This window comes from Ceratotherium simum, chromosome 34, assembly GCF_057802395.1.
Source record: "Ceratotherium simum simum isolate JZ-2026a chromosome 34, ASM5780239v1, whole genome shotgun sequence".
NCBI lineage: Eukaryota > Metazoa > Chordata > Mammalia > Perissodactyla > Rhinocerotidae > Ceratotherium > Ceratotherium simum.
In genome coordinates this window covers 5,584,893-5,599,907 of record NC_141933.1, presented here as the reverse complement: position 1 = coordinate 5,599,907, position 15,015 = coordinate 5,584,893, and the positions used below count along the sequence as shown (strand labels likewise).

The 15,015-nt window shown below is 56.9% G+C and overlaps 1 protein-coding gene across 3 annotated transcripts in view; it reads left to right on the top strand.

The window, feature by feature from the left end:
• The window catches only part of LRP5 (LDL receptor related protein 5), a 109,917-nt gene that overhangs the window by 51,266 nt on the left and 43,636 nt on the right, over positions 1-15,015 (top strand). For all 3 annotated transcript variants that reach the window (XM_087422526.1, XM_087422525.1, XM_087422527.1), the window contains 2 exons: positions 6,913-7,309; positions 9,024-9,195. In XM_087422526.1, coding sequence (XP_087278652.1) covers positions 6,913-7,309; positions 9,024-9,195 — 569 coding nt within the window. The remainder of the gene's footprint in view (positions 1-6,912; positions 7,310-9,023; positions 9,196-15,015) is intronic.

The window sequence follows — 15,015 nt, the reverse complement described above, 5'->3', positions numbered from 1 at the left end:
CGGACAGCTGCTCGGGCTTCAGGTTTCCAGTGGAGCCAGCGCCGGGCCCGGCCACTTCCTCTGTGCCTTGTGACCCTGTGGTCACTCTGTGCGGTTTCCTGGGCCAGGGTGCCGGGCTGTGGTCTCAGCGATTGTCCAACCGCTTACCCCAGGGGGGCGGTGGAGAAACTTCATCAATTGCTAAAAAACAAAAATAAGCTGGCCGCCTGCCAACTGTGAAGCTGTTTATGGCCTTAGAAACTGTAGGGTGGACGGCAGCCCACGCTGGGATCTGGCTCTGCCCACGCGGCTCCAGGCCCGGGAGGGGGCTGATGTCGGCTCTACCTCCTGTGGGGGCAGCTGAGGGGAGACCCTGGAGCTGTGAGCAGGGCTGGGGGTGGGCGTCAGGGAGGTGATGAGGGGCCGTTCTGGGCTTCCCGTCTCCAGCGTGAAAAGAAGCCAGTAGAAGGAGCTGTCCTGGGGTGGTGCCAGCCTTGGGGGAGCCTTGTGGTGCGAGCCTCTGGGTGGGGGCCCGTCCTTCCCACAGAGGGCCGTGACCTTGGAGCTGCAGTCGGTTCACTGGGGGACAGTTGTGATGTCCACTCTGCCTGCTGGGATGGCGAGGGCCCAGTGCTGGGTGGGGGCAGAGGACTTGGGGGCCCCACCTCTTTCCTCCGTGTTGATTGGTCAGTCCACGCCCTAGGATGTGTTGTCACTTTGCTCGAGGTCTCTTTTCCCACACTGGGGTGTGGAGGGTTGATTAACTGTGAGGGGCGACCCAGCCAGAGGGGCTGTACCTCCTGGGCTGTCGGGGGCTGTGGGTTCTTCTGCTCCATCCCTTCCTCTCCTGTTATTCTTCCCTCCCTCCCACTCGGTCAGAACCTGGAGGCAACTGAATGGGTGGCTAAGTCATCCATGCTCCCGCTCGCCCAGCGAGACAGCCCTGTCCCCAGAGTCCAGACCCACCTCCCACCTAGACCTTGAGATCCTCCAAGGGTAACCCCCTGCACCCGTTTTTTAAAGTCTTGTTTTTTTCTTCTTATAAAGTCACATTTGCATTCATTGTAGAAAGGAAAACATCATAAAAAATAATGGAGAAAATAAAAACCAGCCATAATCTTGACACCGAGAGATAGCCGCTGTTAACATTGTGATGTGTTTCTCGGTCATCTTTTTACTGTGCCTGCATTCAGATCTGCTTTTGCACGATCTGCTCATATCGTGTGTGCAACGTTGTGTCTGACTTTTCCCAACTTATCGGGGTTTCCCGAGCGTTTCCCACGTTAGCCCTTCTCCAGAGCATGGTGTTCAGTGCCTGTGTCCTGACCTGTATCCCAACACCTTCACTTATTTAATGTTTTTGTATGGTGGGACATTTAGATTGTAACAGGTTCTTTTCCTCAGGTTTGGGTCTTGCTGGTATCAGGAAGCCGTGGTGGCCGTCTGTGACCAGGAGTCTGTGAGCAGGAATCCGTGTGCATTTCTAGCTGCTGCCTTGGGCTGGGTTCTCAGCGGAAATTGCTGGGTCAGAGGGCCCCTGAGCCCTGTTGCCATCCAGGAAGCGTGTGCTGGTTCCAGGCCCCTGGGAGGCAGGGACATGCCACACCCACGCTGAGTGTTGTCTTCCCACCCTAGGTGGTAGCAATGTGCTTCTCAATTCTATTTGCATATTACCGAGGAGTTACCCATTTTTCATGTTTATTGACTGTGTTTTTTCTTTTGTTAATCTGTGTTTATGGTCTTCGCCTGTTTATTTTGCCAGGGTTTGGGTGGTTTTCTTGTTGACTTATATGCCTTTTAATTTACTTAAAAAATTAATAGACTTTATCTTTTAGGGCAAATTTAGGTTTACAGGAAAGTCGAGTGGAGAGTACCGAGAGTTCCTCTATGTCCGCTCTCCCACTTACTTTTCCCTATTATTAGAATTTACTTTCTAATGTTGTAAAAGTCACACATATTTCTCATGCAGGGTTAGCAAACCTCGGCCCATGGGCCGGATGGCTCGCTGCCTGTTTTTGTGCAGCCCGTGAGCTGAGGATGGTTTTTACATTTTTACATGGTTGAAAAGAAAATCACCAGAATGTTTTGTGACATGGGAAAATGGTAGGAAATTCAGATTTCCGTGTCCATACGTGAGGTTTGCTTTGCACACATTTGCGTGCGCGTCGTCTGTGGCGGCTTGTCCGCGGCAACAGCAGGGTTTAGTGATCGTGACAGAGACTGTCGTGGCCCGAAGAGCCCAGAACTTTTACCGTCTGGCCCTTTGCAGAGAACATGAGCAGACCCCTGCTGGAGACGAAGGAAGACCGGAAATCGTCCAGAGATAGCCACTGCGGACATTGGCGTGTGTTTCCCGCCAGGCTTTTGTTCCAGGGGGCTTTTGTTTGTCTTGTGGCTGGGCCCCTGCTGTAGGCACAGCGTGCTGCTTGCACGAAGCCTCCTTGCAGGCAGGGGTGGGCTCAGAGCTGCCCCAGCATCCTGCACGCAGAAGGAACTCGGTGAAGAGTTGTGGCCTGTGTGACGACTCAGTCTCTCGGTGGGCACTTGGCCTCTGAGCTCAGATCAGACCGCGTGGAGGGCGGCGATAGGTCAGCCCCATCCCTGCCCACCCCAGCTGCAGGATGGCCCCGGCGCTCTCTGGCCTCCGTGCTGCTCCTTCTGCCTGGAGTTCCCTCCCCTGAACCTGCCTGCCCTGCGCGGATTCTTTCCTCTCGCTCTCTCCTCCCTGCCTGTTGTGGTTGAATTGTGTCACCCCAAAAAACATGTTGAAGTCCCAGCCCCCAGAAACTGTGAATGTGCCCTAACTTGGGAGTAGGGTCTTTGCAGATGTAACCGAGTTAAGAGGAGGTCGTGCTGGATTAGAGTGGTCCTTAAATCCAATGACTGGTGTCCTCGTAAGGGGAAGCTTAGACACACACACACAGCGGAGGTGGCCCTGGGAAGACGGAGGCAGAGAATGGAGTGGTGCAGCCACAAGCCAAGGAACGCCAAGGATTGCCAGCAGCACCAGAACCTGGAGGAGGCAGGAAGGATCCTCCCCTGGAGCCTTCAGAGAGAGCACGGCCCTGCCAGCACTTGATTTCAGACTTCTGGCCTCCAGACAGTAAGGGAATCCGTTTCTGCTGTTATAAGCCCCCATGTGTGGGGATGTGTTCGGCAGCCCTTTCTGGGTACCGCCTCATCTGCGTGACCCCAGGCCTGGCCCAGGGCCAGTGCCCCGTGATGGAGGGCAGCTTGGGCTGGGTGGATGTTGGCAGGGAAGGAGGGCGTTGACCTGGACGCGTCCGTGACATCAGGCCGTCCCCAGGTCTGCTTTTTTGTTTTGAGAACACCCTCTGCCAGGAAGGCTGTGCCCGGCCCGGCCTGTGCCCCGTGCCCCGTGCCTGGCCCCCGAGGCAGGGCGGCCGCCCTTCTTTCCTGCGTGTGTGCATCCGGGGAGGAAGAGAAGAGGTCGGGAGGCCGCCCTGAGGGCCCCGGGGACTGCTGCCCAGCCTGCGGGAAGGTTTCACTTTCTCTGGCAGCACCGTGGGGCAGGCCATTTGTTTAAACAACCCCAAAGACATCCATTTGGCCAAACTGTTAGTTTCTAAACAGTTTACTTCTCTGGTGTTTAAACAAACTCCCACCCAGGCTGTGTCTGGGCCCAGGGAGGGGGCTGCCTCTCCCCCTCACGGCTGGCACAGTGCCCTGGGCCCACCCCAGGCGGCCTGAGGCCAGGGCTGCTGCTTGGACCTCGCTGCGAACAGCCTTGGGGGTGACCTGCGGGCAGCAGCCTTGGCGAGCCACCGGCGGAGTCCAGGCCGGTGGTTCTCTCTCTGCAGCTGCCCTGCTGGACCCTTCACCACCTCGGTGCCGGGCACGGCCTGCTCGGACCTTCAGGCAGATGGGCCGGGCCGCAGCTCTCTCTCTGATGTCCTGGTCTCTGCGTCTTTCTCATCAAAGCTCAAATAAAAACCTCAAAGCCTCTGCAGCACACAGGGTGTCAGAGACTCCCCTTGGGAGTCAATTAACACCTGCAGACTTATCCCAGCATTTAATTACTGCCTCAGCTGCAGAGACTTAATTCTCAGGGATGCTGATAATGGGGTTGCCTGATGGTGGGGTGTGCTCAAGGCTTTGTGGTGACCTGCTTACCAGAGGGCTGGGGCCAGGCGTGCGTAGCCTCCCGTGGCTCTGTGCCTGTTGGGGACACTGCCGACATCTGCTGCACGGTCACAGCCACATGAATCCCAGGGGCTCTTAGAGCTGGAGGCCAGGCCCCCCAGTCTCAGCAGGGCCCCTCAGAGGCCCCCTTTGTACACCCTGTAGCCCTAGCTTCCCTTAGCACGGGTTAGTTTGTCACTGTGTACTCGCTGACGGTCTTGCTCACTGAAGGTCTCTGCCCTGTGACCCTGGGAGCACCCTGGTGTTGGATCCCATGTCTGTTTTGTCCACTTGCCACCCCTGGTACCTGATCCAGGGCCTGGCCTAAGATAACTGCCCACAAAGATACAGGGGCGATGACTGAGCCAGCTGGGCAGTGTGTCAACGTCGGGCCTCCTGCATGTGTCAGCCCCAGGGATTGAAGTGTTTGAGGGACCTTATTTTCCTGCTTGCTGCTATGTGCCCTTGGGGAGGGAGCTTAACCTCTCTGTGCATCAGGTTCCTCATCAGTAAAACGGGGCATAATCATGCTGCGGGTTGGTGTGAGGATTGTGCTGTTTTAGGTGATTGTGTCTGGATGATTGTGGGAACGGGATGAGGGAAACAGGCTCAAAATGTGTTTTGGGACCAAATGTCAGTTTCCGTCGGGGAATGGGGAGTCAACATACGTCTTTCCATCTCGGGTGGTGAGGCTGCCACCGGCCTCGGCTTGGGAGCCGAATAGCCTCTTTGCAATGTTTCTCAGATGCCCTCTTGGACAGGGCTCGTCCTGGCCATGCCCTGGCGGGCTCCTCTGCACCCTCCTGCGTGGTGGCAGGTTAAGCTGGAACCCTCCATAGAATTTATTTTATGGTCCCCTTGATGTCACAGCTAGACAGGGACTCAGCCACCGTCAGGTCCAGACGATTCTTCACTATAGATGAAGAAACCGAGGCTCAGAGAGGGTTAGGGACCTGCCCAAGGTCACACAGTGGGGGCCAGATTTCTGCCCTGAATTCTCCCTGCTCGTCTTAGGATGTTGGCACCTGCTCTGGGCATGGCCTTGTGCTGGGGGCTGCGGAGAGTGAAGGGGGCATGTGCCAGAATGTTGGTGAGCCAGTAAGGGCAGTGCCCAAGCAGAGGGGCAGACAGAGAGAGAGAGAGAGAGAGAGAGTGTGTATGTGTGTGTGTGTCTGTGTGTGTGTGTGTGTGTGTGTGTGTGTGTGTGTGTGTGGTCAGCTTATCCGCTGGGGTAGTCGTGGCAGAAACAGCTTCCCAGAGGAGGAGGAGGCTTGTGACCTGGGCCTTCAAGGACAGGTCAGATGTCAAGGGAACTTTCTGGGAGTGGAGCCCAGAGGAAGGCAATCTGTTGAAATTCAGAATTCCCCTCCCCTGCCTCCAACACACACCAGACAAGAACTTGCATGAACACCTCTAACTAAATCTGAGTTTGGTTCTCGGAGGTTTCCAATGCAGTCGGGCACTTGGGACACACTCTGTGCACTGCCAGCTGCCTCACTTTTCCCACCACCTGCCTCAGTTTCCCCGGCCCTGGGCTCTGAAGCCGTTGCTGTCGCTTCTGCGCCCTCTAGTGGAGGAATAGGATTATGACTGCTGGGCCTTGGAGCAGAAGAGTCGGAATGGGGTTGCCGTCCTTATAGAAGCTGAGCAGGGGACTCCAGAACGCCTCAGCAAGACCCCAGCTTTCCAGGAGCTCTGCCCTCCTGGCAAGAAGCCAGGACTGAGGCGCAGGAGGCCATCTGCTGTTTCAGAGTCACAGCTCGACCAGGCCTGGAGGAGAAGGGGCGGCTGGCTGCAGGGGCCGGGCCTGGGGGCCTGGGCATGAGGGAGGTCCGGGCTGGTTCCGTCCCTGTCCCCATCCCTGCATGACTTCAGGTGGGTCCTTCCCCATTCTGGGCCTTTTAGGAAACCTGGCAGGTGGCCCCGAAGTACCAGATGTGGTCCCTGGGCCTCATCTTCTTGGTTCTGTGGATATTTGAGACCAGAAAGAATCAGAACAATGAGTGGACGATGACCCAGCTCTGGGAGAGGGGAGTCACATCCTGACCCCAGCAGCCTCTGAAATCAGAGATGGGGAGCCCCCCCGAGGCCACATGTGCTACTTCTGCTGGAAGTCCTGATCAGTCCCAGAGGGAGGGTCCAGGACAAAGTCAAGGATGTTAATACCGCTGGGGTGGTAAAGAGGAAGACAGGCGCCTGCCCCCGGGGTGCTCGCCCTTGTCAGTGAGACAGCCGCCTGGGAGGGAATTGGACCGTGCGATGATGTGTGCCATAGTGGGACATGAAGCTGCCTTTCAGGGTAGGTGGGCTTTAGGGAAGAAGTAGCATTTGAGCTGAGCCACAAAGGGTGAGCATGAAGACGGTGGGGCCCCATGGGGGCTTTGAGGAGTATGGCCGGTGTGTGGGGTCTGGAGCCCAGTGCCCAGGCAGGACTTGTAGTGGGTGTGTGGCCAGGAGAGGGGCTTGCAGGGAAGAAGAGGGACTGAGTGTCCCGCTCTCACAGTGGTTGAAACCAGATGGCTGTGTGGCTTTCAGCTATTTGCTTAACCTCTCTGTGCCTTGTTTTCTCATCTGTAAGGTGGTGATACAAATAGTGCCAGCCTCATAGAGCTCTTGCAAGGATGAACTCGTGACTGGGTAGGAAGATCTCAGTGAACGTTACCCAGTGTTGCCTGTTGTTGCGAGGAAGCCCCTGGGGACCCGGCTGAGCCCCTCCCGTGCCGTGCCCGCCCCGGGCCCAGGCTCCCGTCCTGCCGCAGGCCTCTGACCCCACTGCACGTGTGTCCGCAGGGGCCGAGGAGGTGCTGCTGCTGGCCCGGCGGACGGACCTGCGGAGGATCTCGCTGGACACCCCGGACTTCACAGACATCGTGCTGCAGGTGGAGGACATCCGGCACGCCATCGCCATCGACTACGACCCGCTGGAGGGCTACGTCTACTGGACGGACGACGAGGTGCGGGCCATCCGCAGGGCGCGCCTGGACGGCTCGGGCGCACAGACGTTGGTCGACACTGAGGTGAACGACCCCGATGGCATCGCCGTTGACTGGGTGGCCCGCAACCTCTACTGGACCGACACGGGCACTGACCGCATCGAGGTGACGCGGCTCAACGGCACGTCCCGCAAGATCCTGGTGTCCGAGGACCTGGACGAGCCCCGTGCCATCGTGCTGCACCCTGTAATGGGGTAAGGCAGGGGACGGGCGGGCCTCCCCACCTGGCTAGACAGACGTGTGAGAGATCCGTGGTTCTGGAACATTCTCCTACATCAGCATCCCCTGATTCAGAGCAGTGGCTGGGCCCTGCTCCCAGGGTACTGGTTCAGGAGGTCTGGGCTGGCCCGAGAACTTGCATTTCTAACAAGGTCCCTGGTGCTGCTGCCGCTGGTCCAGGGACCAGACTTTGAGAAGCTCTGACACAGACTGTGTGTCCATGTCTAGAAAGTCCCAGAGACCTTGGGCAAGTCGTTTCTTCCTCTGGGCTTCAATCTCCTGTCTGTGAAATTCAACGGTCTGCTGGGGTGATTTCTAGGCTAATGACGGTAACAGTGGTGATGGCGGCTGTGGCATTTCCCAAGTACGGGCCTCTTCTAAACGCTTTACACGCATGAATCTCTTTCTCCTCCCCTCACCCCGTGGGGTAGGTACAGTTGTACTGCGGAAGCAGCTGAGAGAGGTTAAGGGACTTGTCCAAGGTCACACAGCTGGGAGGTAGGGATTGGACCTGGCAGTCTGGTTCCAACTTCCCATTTTAGGCTTCTGTGAAAAGGGAGAGCTTGTCAGTCGGTGGGGGAGCCTTGCTGAGACCCCCAGCAGCTCAGAGGGTGGCCGCTGAGTGCCTTCCTGGGGGCTCATGACCAAGAGCACTAGCCTGGCAGACCCTGAGGGAGGAGGAGCGGATGGAGCTCTTAGAGGTGGAGCTGAGGCTGGGAGAGGAGCCTCCTGCCGTCCTCAGGGTGTGGGCCGGTGTCCTGGAGAGGCCGGGAGGAGCTGGAAGGACCGAAGGGAGGGCAGCCCTGGAGAGGGGTGACTAAGGCTACAGTAGCGGTAACCATGGTAACTGGTGGTGGCTGCCGTCTGCCGAGCACCCACCGGGCACTGGGTGCTCCTCCCATTTCACGTCCCGGGGCTGGGGCTCCGAGCTTGAAGTGACTGCTCCTGGTGCCTGGTCGGGGGCTGGGGTTCGCAGCCTGTCTGTCCGTGGAGCCTGTGCTCATGGCCCTGCCCGGGGGTTTCAGACGCGCTCTGGCCGTGGAGCTGCTTCTGCAAGTGGAATCATATGTAGAAGGGCAGAGGTCAGAGCTTGGGGGGCAGGGTCACAGGGGCTGCAGCCCAGGCAGAGGGCTGGGGCTCAAACAGCGTTTGTGGAGCTGGGGGTGCGTTGGGGCAGGTAGATGGACGCTGCTCCGTGTCCACTGCTGAAGGGCAGGATGGTCCCCCCAAGGAGAATGAGTGAGGATGAGAAGTGGGTCCCCTGGGTGTAAGGGGCAAGGAGGCAGAGGAGCTCGTTGCCAGCTCCGCTGAAGGGACCATGGCTCGGGGGTTGGGAGACCCGGGACCTGCTCCCTGCTCTTCTGCCGATGAACTCGGTCAAGTCACCACTTCTGTGGGCCTCACTGTCCTCATCTGTGAAATTGGGGTGGGGGGAAGCAGATTCCAGGATCCTTCCCAGCCCTGCAGTTGGCGACTCTGAGGACCCCCAGGGAAAGGGGTCAGCAGTCAGATATAAAAGATCATAGGGTCCAGGGGGTGGGAGAATCCACGGGCTCGGCGCTCATCTGTCCAGTGGGACAGTGTTTCCCGGGCATCTCCCATGTGATGGGACGGGCATGTTCGCAGCCCTGGGGATGCAGCAGGGACAAGACAGACGGACAGTGTCATGGACGTTTGCTTCTTCTGCAGCCTCATGTACTGGACAGACTGGGGGGAAAACCCCAAAATCGAGTGTGCCAACCTGGATGGGCAGGAGCGACATGTCCTGGTGAACACCTCCCTTGGCTGGCCCAACGGGCTGGCCCTGGACCTGCAAGAGGGCAAGCTGTACTGGGGAGACGCCAAGACAGACAAAATTGAGGTGAGTCATCGCCACGGGCGAGCATCGCTTCATGAAACTGTTCAATACAGCTCATGCAGCCCAGTGCAGCCCGGCCATCCTTGCTCCGAGTTTCATGCAGAGGCCAGGCCTGGCTGGCCCTGCGGCCCGTCATACTTCATCAGGCGGGCATCATAGGATGGGTATGGGATGTTATCCTGGGGGAGGCTGGGCAGAGGTACCCGGGAACCCTCTGAACTACTCGTGTGACTTCTTGTGAGTCTTAAACTGTTTCAAAATACAAAGTCTAAATAAAAAATAGCACTAACACTTCCACCACCCAGCTTAAGACATAACCGTTATCAACGTAGTTGAAGCCGGAGGTGACCACTGTCCTGAATTTGGCGATTCGTTCCCAAGCATTAAAAGACATTTTTTGGTGTTATGTGGGTGTCTCCCTGAACAGTGCGTAGTCTTGTTCTGCATGATTTTACGAGAATAGTTTGAGTGGTGTCCTGTATGCATTCCTTGGCAACTTGCTTTTTGCTCACAGGTGCCTTTTTTTTTTTTCACCACCAGTAGTCTAGTTTTTATCTGTCACCATACACATGTGCCCCTTTACGCCTTTCTCCCTCCCCCTTCCCCTCTAGTAGCCACTAGTCTGTTCTCCTGATCTATATGTTTATCTTCCACATATGAGTGAAATCATACAGTGTTTGTCTTTTTCTGTCTCGCTTATTTCACTTAGCATAATACGCTCAAGGTCCATCCGTGTTGTTGCAAATGACAAGGTTTTATCTTTTTTATGGCCAAGTAGTATTCCGTTGTATATATATATATATATATATATATATATATGTATACCACATCTTCTTTAGCCATTCATCCGTTCACAGATGCATTTTTTTTGAGGTACTCTTGACGATATAGTAGTTAAATTTGTCCCTATCACAGGGAAGTCCCTGACATTCATGCCTCTCCTTGGCGTGGATGCCTGCCTCCCTCCCTCAGTTCCGGTAACTTCTGGTCGATCCTCATCTGCTTGTGGTCACCGCCTGGGGGTCACCTCTGCGCTTCTCACAGCTCCGTGGGGAGACCCCCACCGGGCAGCTCGCAGCGGGAGGGCAGGAGCGAGAATACGAATGTGTGTCTGTGCTGCGGGGTGTCAAGACACGCTTCTGAGCGGGACCGTGGAGGGGACTCGGGGCTGAGTGGGTGCCTCGCCCACAGAAACCCACCTAGCTGCATTTGTGGCCATTTCCTGTCGGAGTTCCCCTATAAACGGTCATTTTTCAAAGGATCTTTGGCTAAAGGAAGTTTGAAGACGCTTGTCTCTCAAGCCTCTGAGCCTGAAGGTGAGACCCTTGTTTCTGGCGGGGTCAGCCAAGGAGGCTTCATCTGCAGGGACCCCAGTCACCCCGGGGGCAGGCCAAGGATGCATGTGTCCAGCTGACAGTGGACACGTGACAGGCATTGCTCCGTGTGCTGCCGCTGCAGTGTGTTGTTTTCTTATTGTGGTAAAATAAACATAACATGAAATTGACCATTTTAACCATTAAAGTGTACAATTCAGTGGCATCTGGTACATTTACGGTGTTGTGCAGCCATCACCGCTATCTCGTTCCAGAACATTTTCATCACCCAAAACCCCGTACCCACCAAGCAGTCAGTCCCCACTCTGCCCTCCCCAGCCCTCTCCCCCTGAACCACTGACCTACCATCTGTCTCTGTGGATTTGCCTGTTCTGGACATTTCATGTGAATGGAATCAGACAATGCGTGGCCTTTTGTGTCTGGCTTCTTCACGTAGTATCATGTCTTCAGGGTTCGTCCGTGTGGTAGCGTGTGTCAGTGCTTCATTCCTCTTTTTGGCTCAATAATATTCCACTGTGTGGATGGACCGCATTCTCTTTATCCATTCGTCTGTTGATGGACGCTTGGGCTGTTTCCACCTTTTGGCTGTTGTGAATAGTGCTGCTATGAACATTGGTGTACAAGTTTTTATCTGCGCACCTGTTTTTAATTCTTTCGGGCGTATACCCAGGAGTGGAATTGCCGGGTCATATAGTAATTTTATCTTTAACTTCTTGAGGGACCGTCAGACTGCTTTCCGCGGTCCGCATCCGTTTACATCCTCGCCAGCTGGGTATACGTGTTCCCGTTTCGGCACATCCTTGCCAACCCTTGTAATTTCCTGCTTTCTTTTGTGTTACTCTAGCCGCCCTAGTGGGTGTGCTGATGTGTCTCGTGGTTTTGATTTGCGTTTTCCCGATGGTGAATGATGTTGAGCGCCTTTTCACATGCTTGTCCCACGATAGTATTTTGAGGTGTGTGGCACGTCCCCATTCGTGGATGAGAAGCCGAGGTCCAGGGGACAGTGACTTGCTCAGGGTCATGCAGAGAGCAGGTGGTTTTGATTTTCTGCTGTGGAATCAATCCACAGACAAAGCTCTAAGACAGTGTGAGGCTACCGTACAGAATACAGCCGTGATCCGCCGTGGTAATGGGTAGATAGAACGGACAGAAGTTAGGAGGTGGAAGGGTGGGGCAAGGAAGGAGCATATTAGAGTACCCAGGGTAACCAACAGAAGAACAAAAATGGTGACGTCACAGTAGCAGGAGGATGGGGGAGGGGCGTGGAGTAAGGGACAGAGTCTTTGCCCACCGAGTGCGCAGTGGCCAACGTGGATGAGCCAGGACCGCGCACCATAAGCATTAACCTATCGATTTGGAGCTAATCACTGGGAGACCTAAAAAGAGAGCCTGAAGAATTAGAAGTGTTTGGGATTCTTTGATAAACAAACTCGGGAAATGTGAGGTGACTCCCGCAGGACCTTTCTCATTGCAGCCTTTAATATGCTTAAATAAGCAGAGCTCCTGCGAGGGGACTGAGTTGCGTAAGTATTCTCAAACTGCGTGACCTAGGGTTCCTTTCTTTCCCCGCTGTGGCTCTGGTGGCACCCACTTTGGGAACACTGACCCAGGCCAAGACCATTGCTACCGTCTGCCCACATGCCCAGAGCTGACCCTAGCTGCGGGTTTTTGCTGGACACTCCCTCCACCCCCGCCTCCGACCTGGGAAGCCGCTGACATGGATGGACATGGAGACCATTCGGTGTGTAAACTCAGGGCATCTTTCCCCCTAAGAGTGGGAGACGCTCTGGGTGAGTTGCAGGTACACGTGGGTCATGGCAGCTTCTCGGGGTCTAGCCCAGAGCCCAGGACAGACCCTTCTGGCATTTTTTCCAATGGTGAAATGCCGTAGGGTCCGGTAGCTGACGCAAGGGTGAGCTTTCTGGAGGTGGCCCCAACATGCTTGGGGACTTGGCCACGTGTTCCTGCTGTGGACTCGTGCCCCTCACTCTTGGGTCTTGGGGTTTGCCACTGAGCACCTAGTGAGCACCAGCTCTGTTCCAGCAGCTGAGAACACATGCCCGACAGATGCTCCTCTGATGTGCCCCTGGGGTACCGCCTGTTACACAAACCTTTGGATCAGGCCACCAGCCCAGGTACAGAAGCCCCTGCAGGGGGGACAGCTGAGGGTGAGGGGCTGCGTTTACTTTCTGAGGGTGCAGCCAGACTCCAGGCAGGAGGGATGGGCAGGGGAGATATAAACCGGGTCAGGACAGGGTTCCAGCAATGGTGATGTTTCCAAGAGGTTTGCCCAGAGACAACGACCAAGCCAGGTGCTGAGGAGCCCGAGCACCAGCCTTGGGCATATTTTGCCGAGTTGCCTTTGAGGGGAGAAGGGCTTCCGTCCAGCATGGTTGTGCGCATGGCCTGGCTCTGAACGCAGAGAAGGTGCTGGGAGAAAGGAACTTTATCCGGCGATAAACTGGCTTTCCTTTGAAGAGGGCATCCGGCTCCTGTGTTCCGCCCGCCAGTCCCCCAGAGGGACTTCACAGGGCAGCTGTGGCTGATCCCTTGATGAACTGGGAGGAGAACAAAGGTCTGGAAGTGCCGAGCTGACGAAGCGGGGATTCATCTAGACGGCGTTAGCGGCACATGGATGGGATTTATGGAACAGAGTCCAGATCTCGGGCACGTCGTGCCGCCCTCCAGGTGAGGCCTCCTGCTGGCCTTGTCCGAGGCGGCCGTCCTGGGCATCAGGTTCAGGCCAGCCCCCGGGTCAGCCCGATGGAAGCACACAGAGGTGGCAGTCCCATAGGTGACCAGCAGTTGCCATTATAAGTGACAGGTGGGGTCACGGGGCAGCTCCCCGTGTGGGTGTGCGTGTGGGCTCGGGGCTGCTCCCTCACTGACTCACCCCGGGAGGCAGCCCTGAGCTCCCGTCCCCACCTGCGGGGAGGGCGTCCCCCACCCGAGCCGGTCCCGACACGTGCAGGGTGGAGCCGTGTGACACGTGCAGGGTGGAGCCGTGTGGTCTGGGCGTAGGCTGAGGTCCGTGGGTGCAGCTCTGTGTCCCCATAGCTGCCTCTGCTCCCTGTTTTTCCCACTCCTGGGCTGGGAATTCCCTGGGACGCCTCCTTACCCTTCTTCCCGAGTCTAGAGCCCTTGGGTTGGAAGTTCCTGCCCTGTGGGCGCCCTTGTCCGTGCTCAGGCTTTCCCGTGACTCCAGCTGCCTCCTCAGGACCGGTTCCCACCTCACACCCCCTGCTGCGCATCTTCCCCCTCCCTCCGCCCTCCGCTGACCTGCCACAGCTCTTAGGTCTTGAGCAACAAGATTCAGCTTTATTCCTAAGAGTAACTAGGACTCACTGTCTCCCTCAGCTCTCTCTAATTGATGGCCGTGCAGGCCCTGCACTCCTTTCCCTCTGACCGTGCTTCTTGGCAGACGCCAGGCCCGTGAAAGCCCAGTGGGGGGCCTCCCACAAGCAGTTCCTTCTGTCCAGAGCCCTCTCTGAGCCCACGTGCCCAGGCCCCCAGCCCTCTCCCTTGGAAGCCCATATGCCTTCCAGTCACCTCCAGCCGTATGCCGTGTTCTCCTGTATGGGGGCGGCACTTGGCCGTCCAATGTAGGGTCTTTCTTTCCCAAATGTCAACATCCCGGTTCCCGCCCGGATGTGCCTCTCCCCACCAGAAGCTGGAACGCCTTCCAAACCCGTCCAGCACCCGGCTCTCACTTAGCCACGGAATCCTCCTCCTCCTCCTCCCCCTCCTCCCCTCCTCCCCCTCCTCCCCTCCTCCCCTCCTCCCCTCCTCCCCTCCTCCTCCTCCTCCTCCTCCTCCTCCTTCCCCTCCTTTTCCTCCTCCCCCTCCTCCCCCTCCTTCTCCTCATCATCTCGCTTGTCTGTGAGCGGGCCATGTTCCTAAAGCAGATGGGAGCTCTCTGAGGTCCATCTTGAGTTGGGGTCTCTGTGCTGACCCCTGGGGGAACTTGGGGCACACCATGTCTGTGTCAGGAGGGACCTCTCCTGCGCCCCTCTGTTATCACCTCCACACTCTCTCTGTGGCCCCTGCTTGCCCCTGGCTGGGCCCCATCCTCTTGCTTCCCCCTCTCCCACAGCTGCCCAGAGGGTCATCCCTGAGCAGAACTCCCATCAAGTCGCAGTGCCCCCCAAGTCTTCCACATTCCTCCAGCCCCCTCCCCACCCCTCGGTGAGCATCATTCCACAGCGTTCACTGAGCATCATTCCACAGCGTTCACTGAACACTGCCTCCTGTTGGAAAAGCAGCAAGGGCCAGACCCGAGCCTGGTGGGGCAAACGTTCTAGAGAGGGAGATAGACGGGCAACAGGTAACAGGACAAACGCAGCACGTCGGAGGTGGTCAGTGCTCTAGAGACGCCGGGGCGGGGGCGGTCGTCAAGCTCCCCTGACAGCGCCCCAGCTGCTTTCCAGCTGCGTTGGTTCTGAGGCCCTGCCTTCTCCTCTCACTTATTTGTGTAGATTCTGTCTGTTTC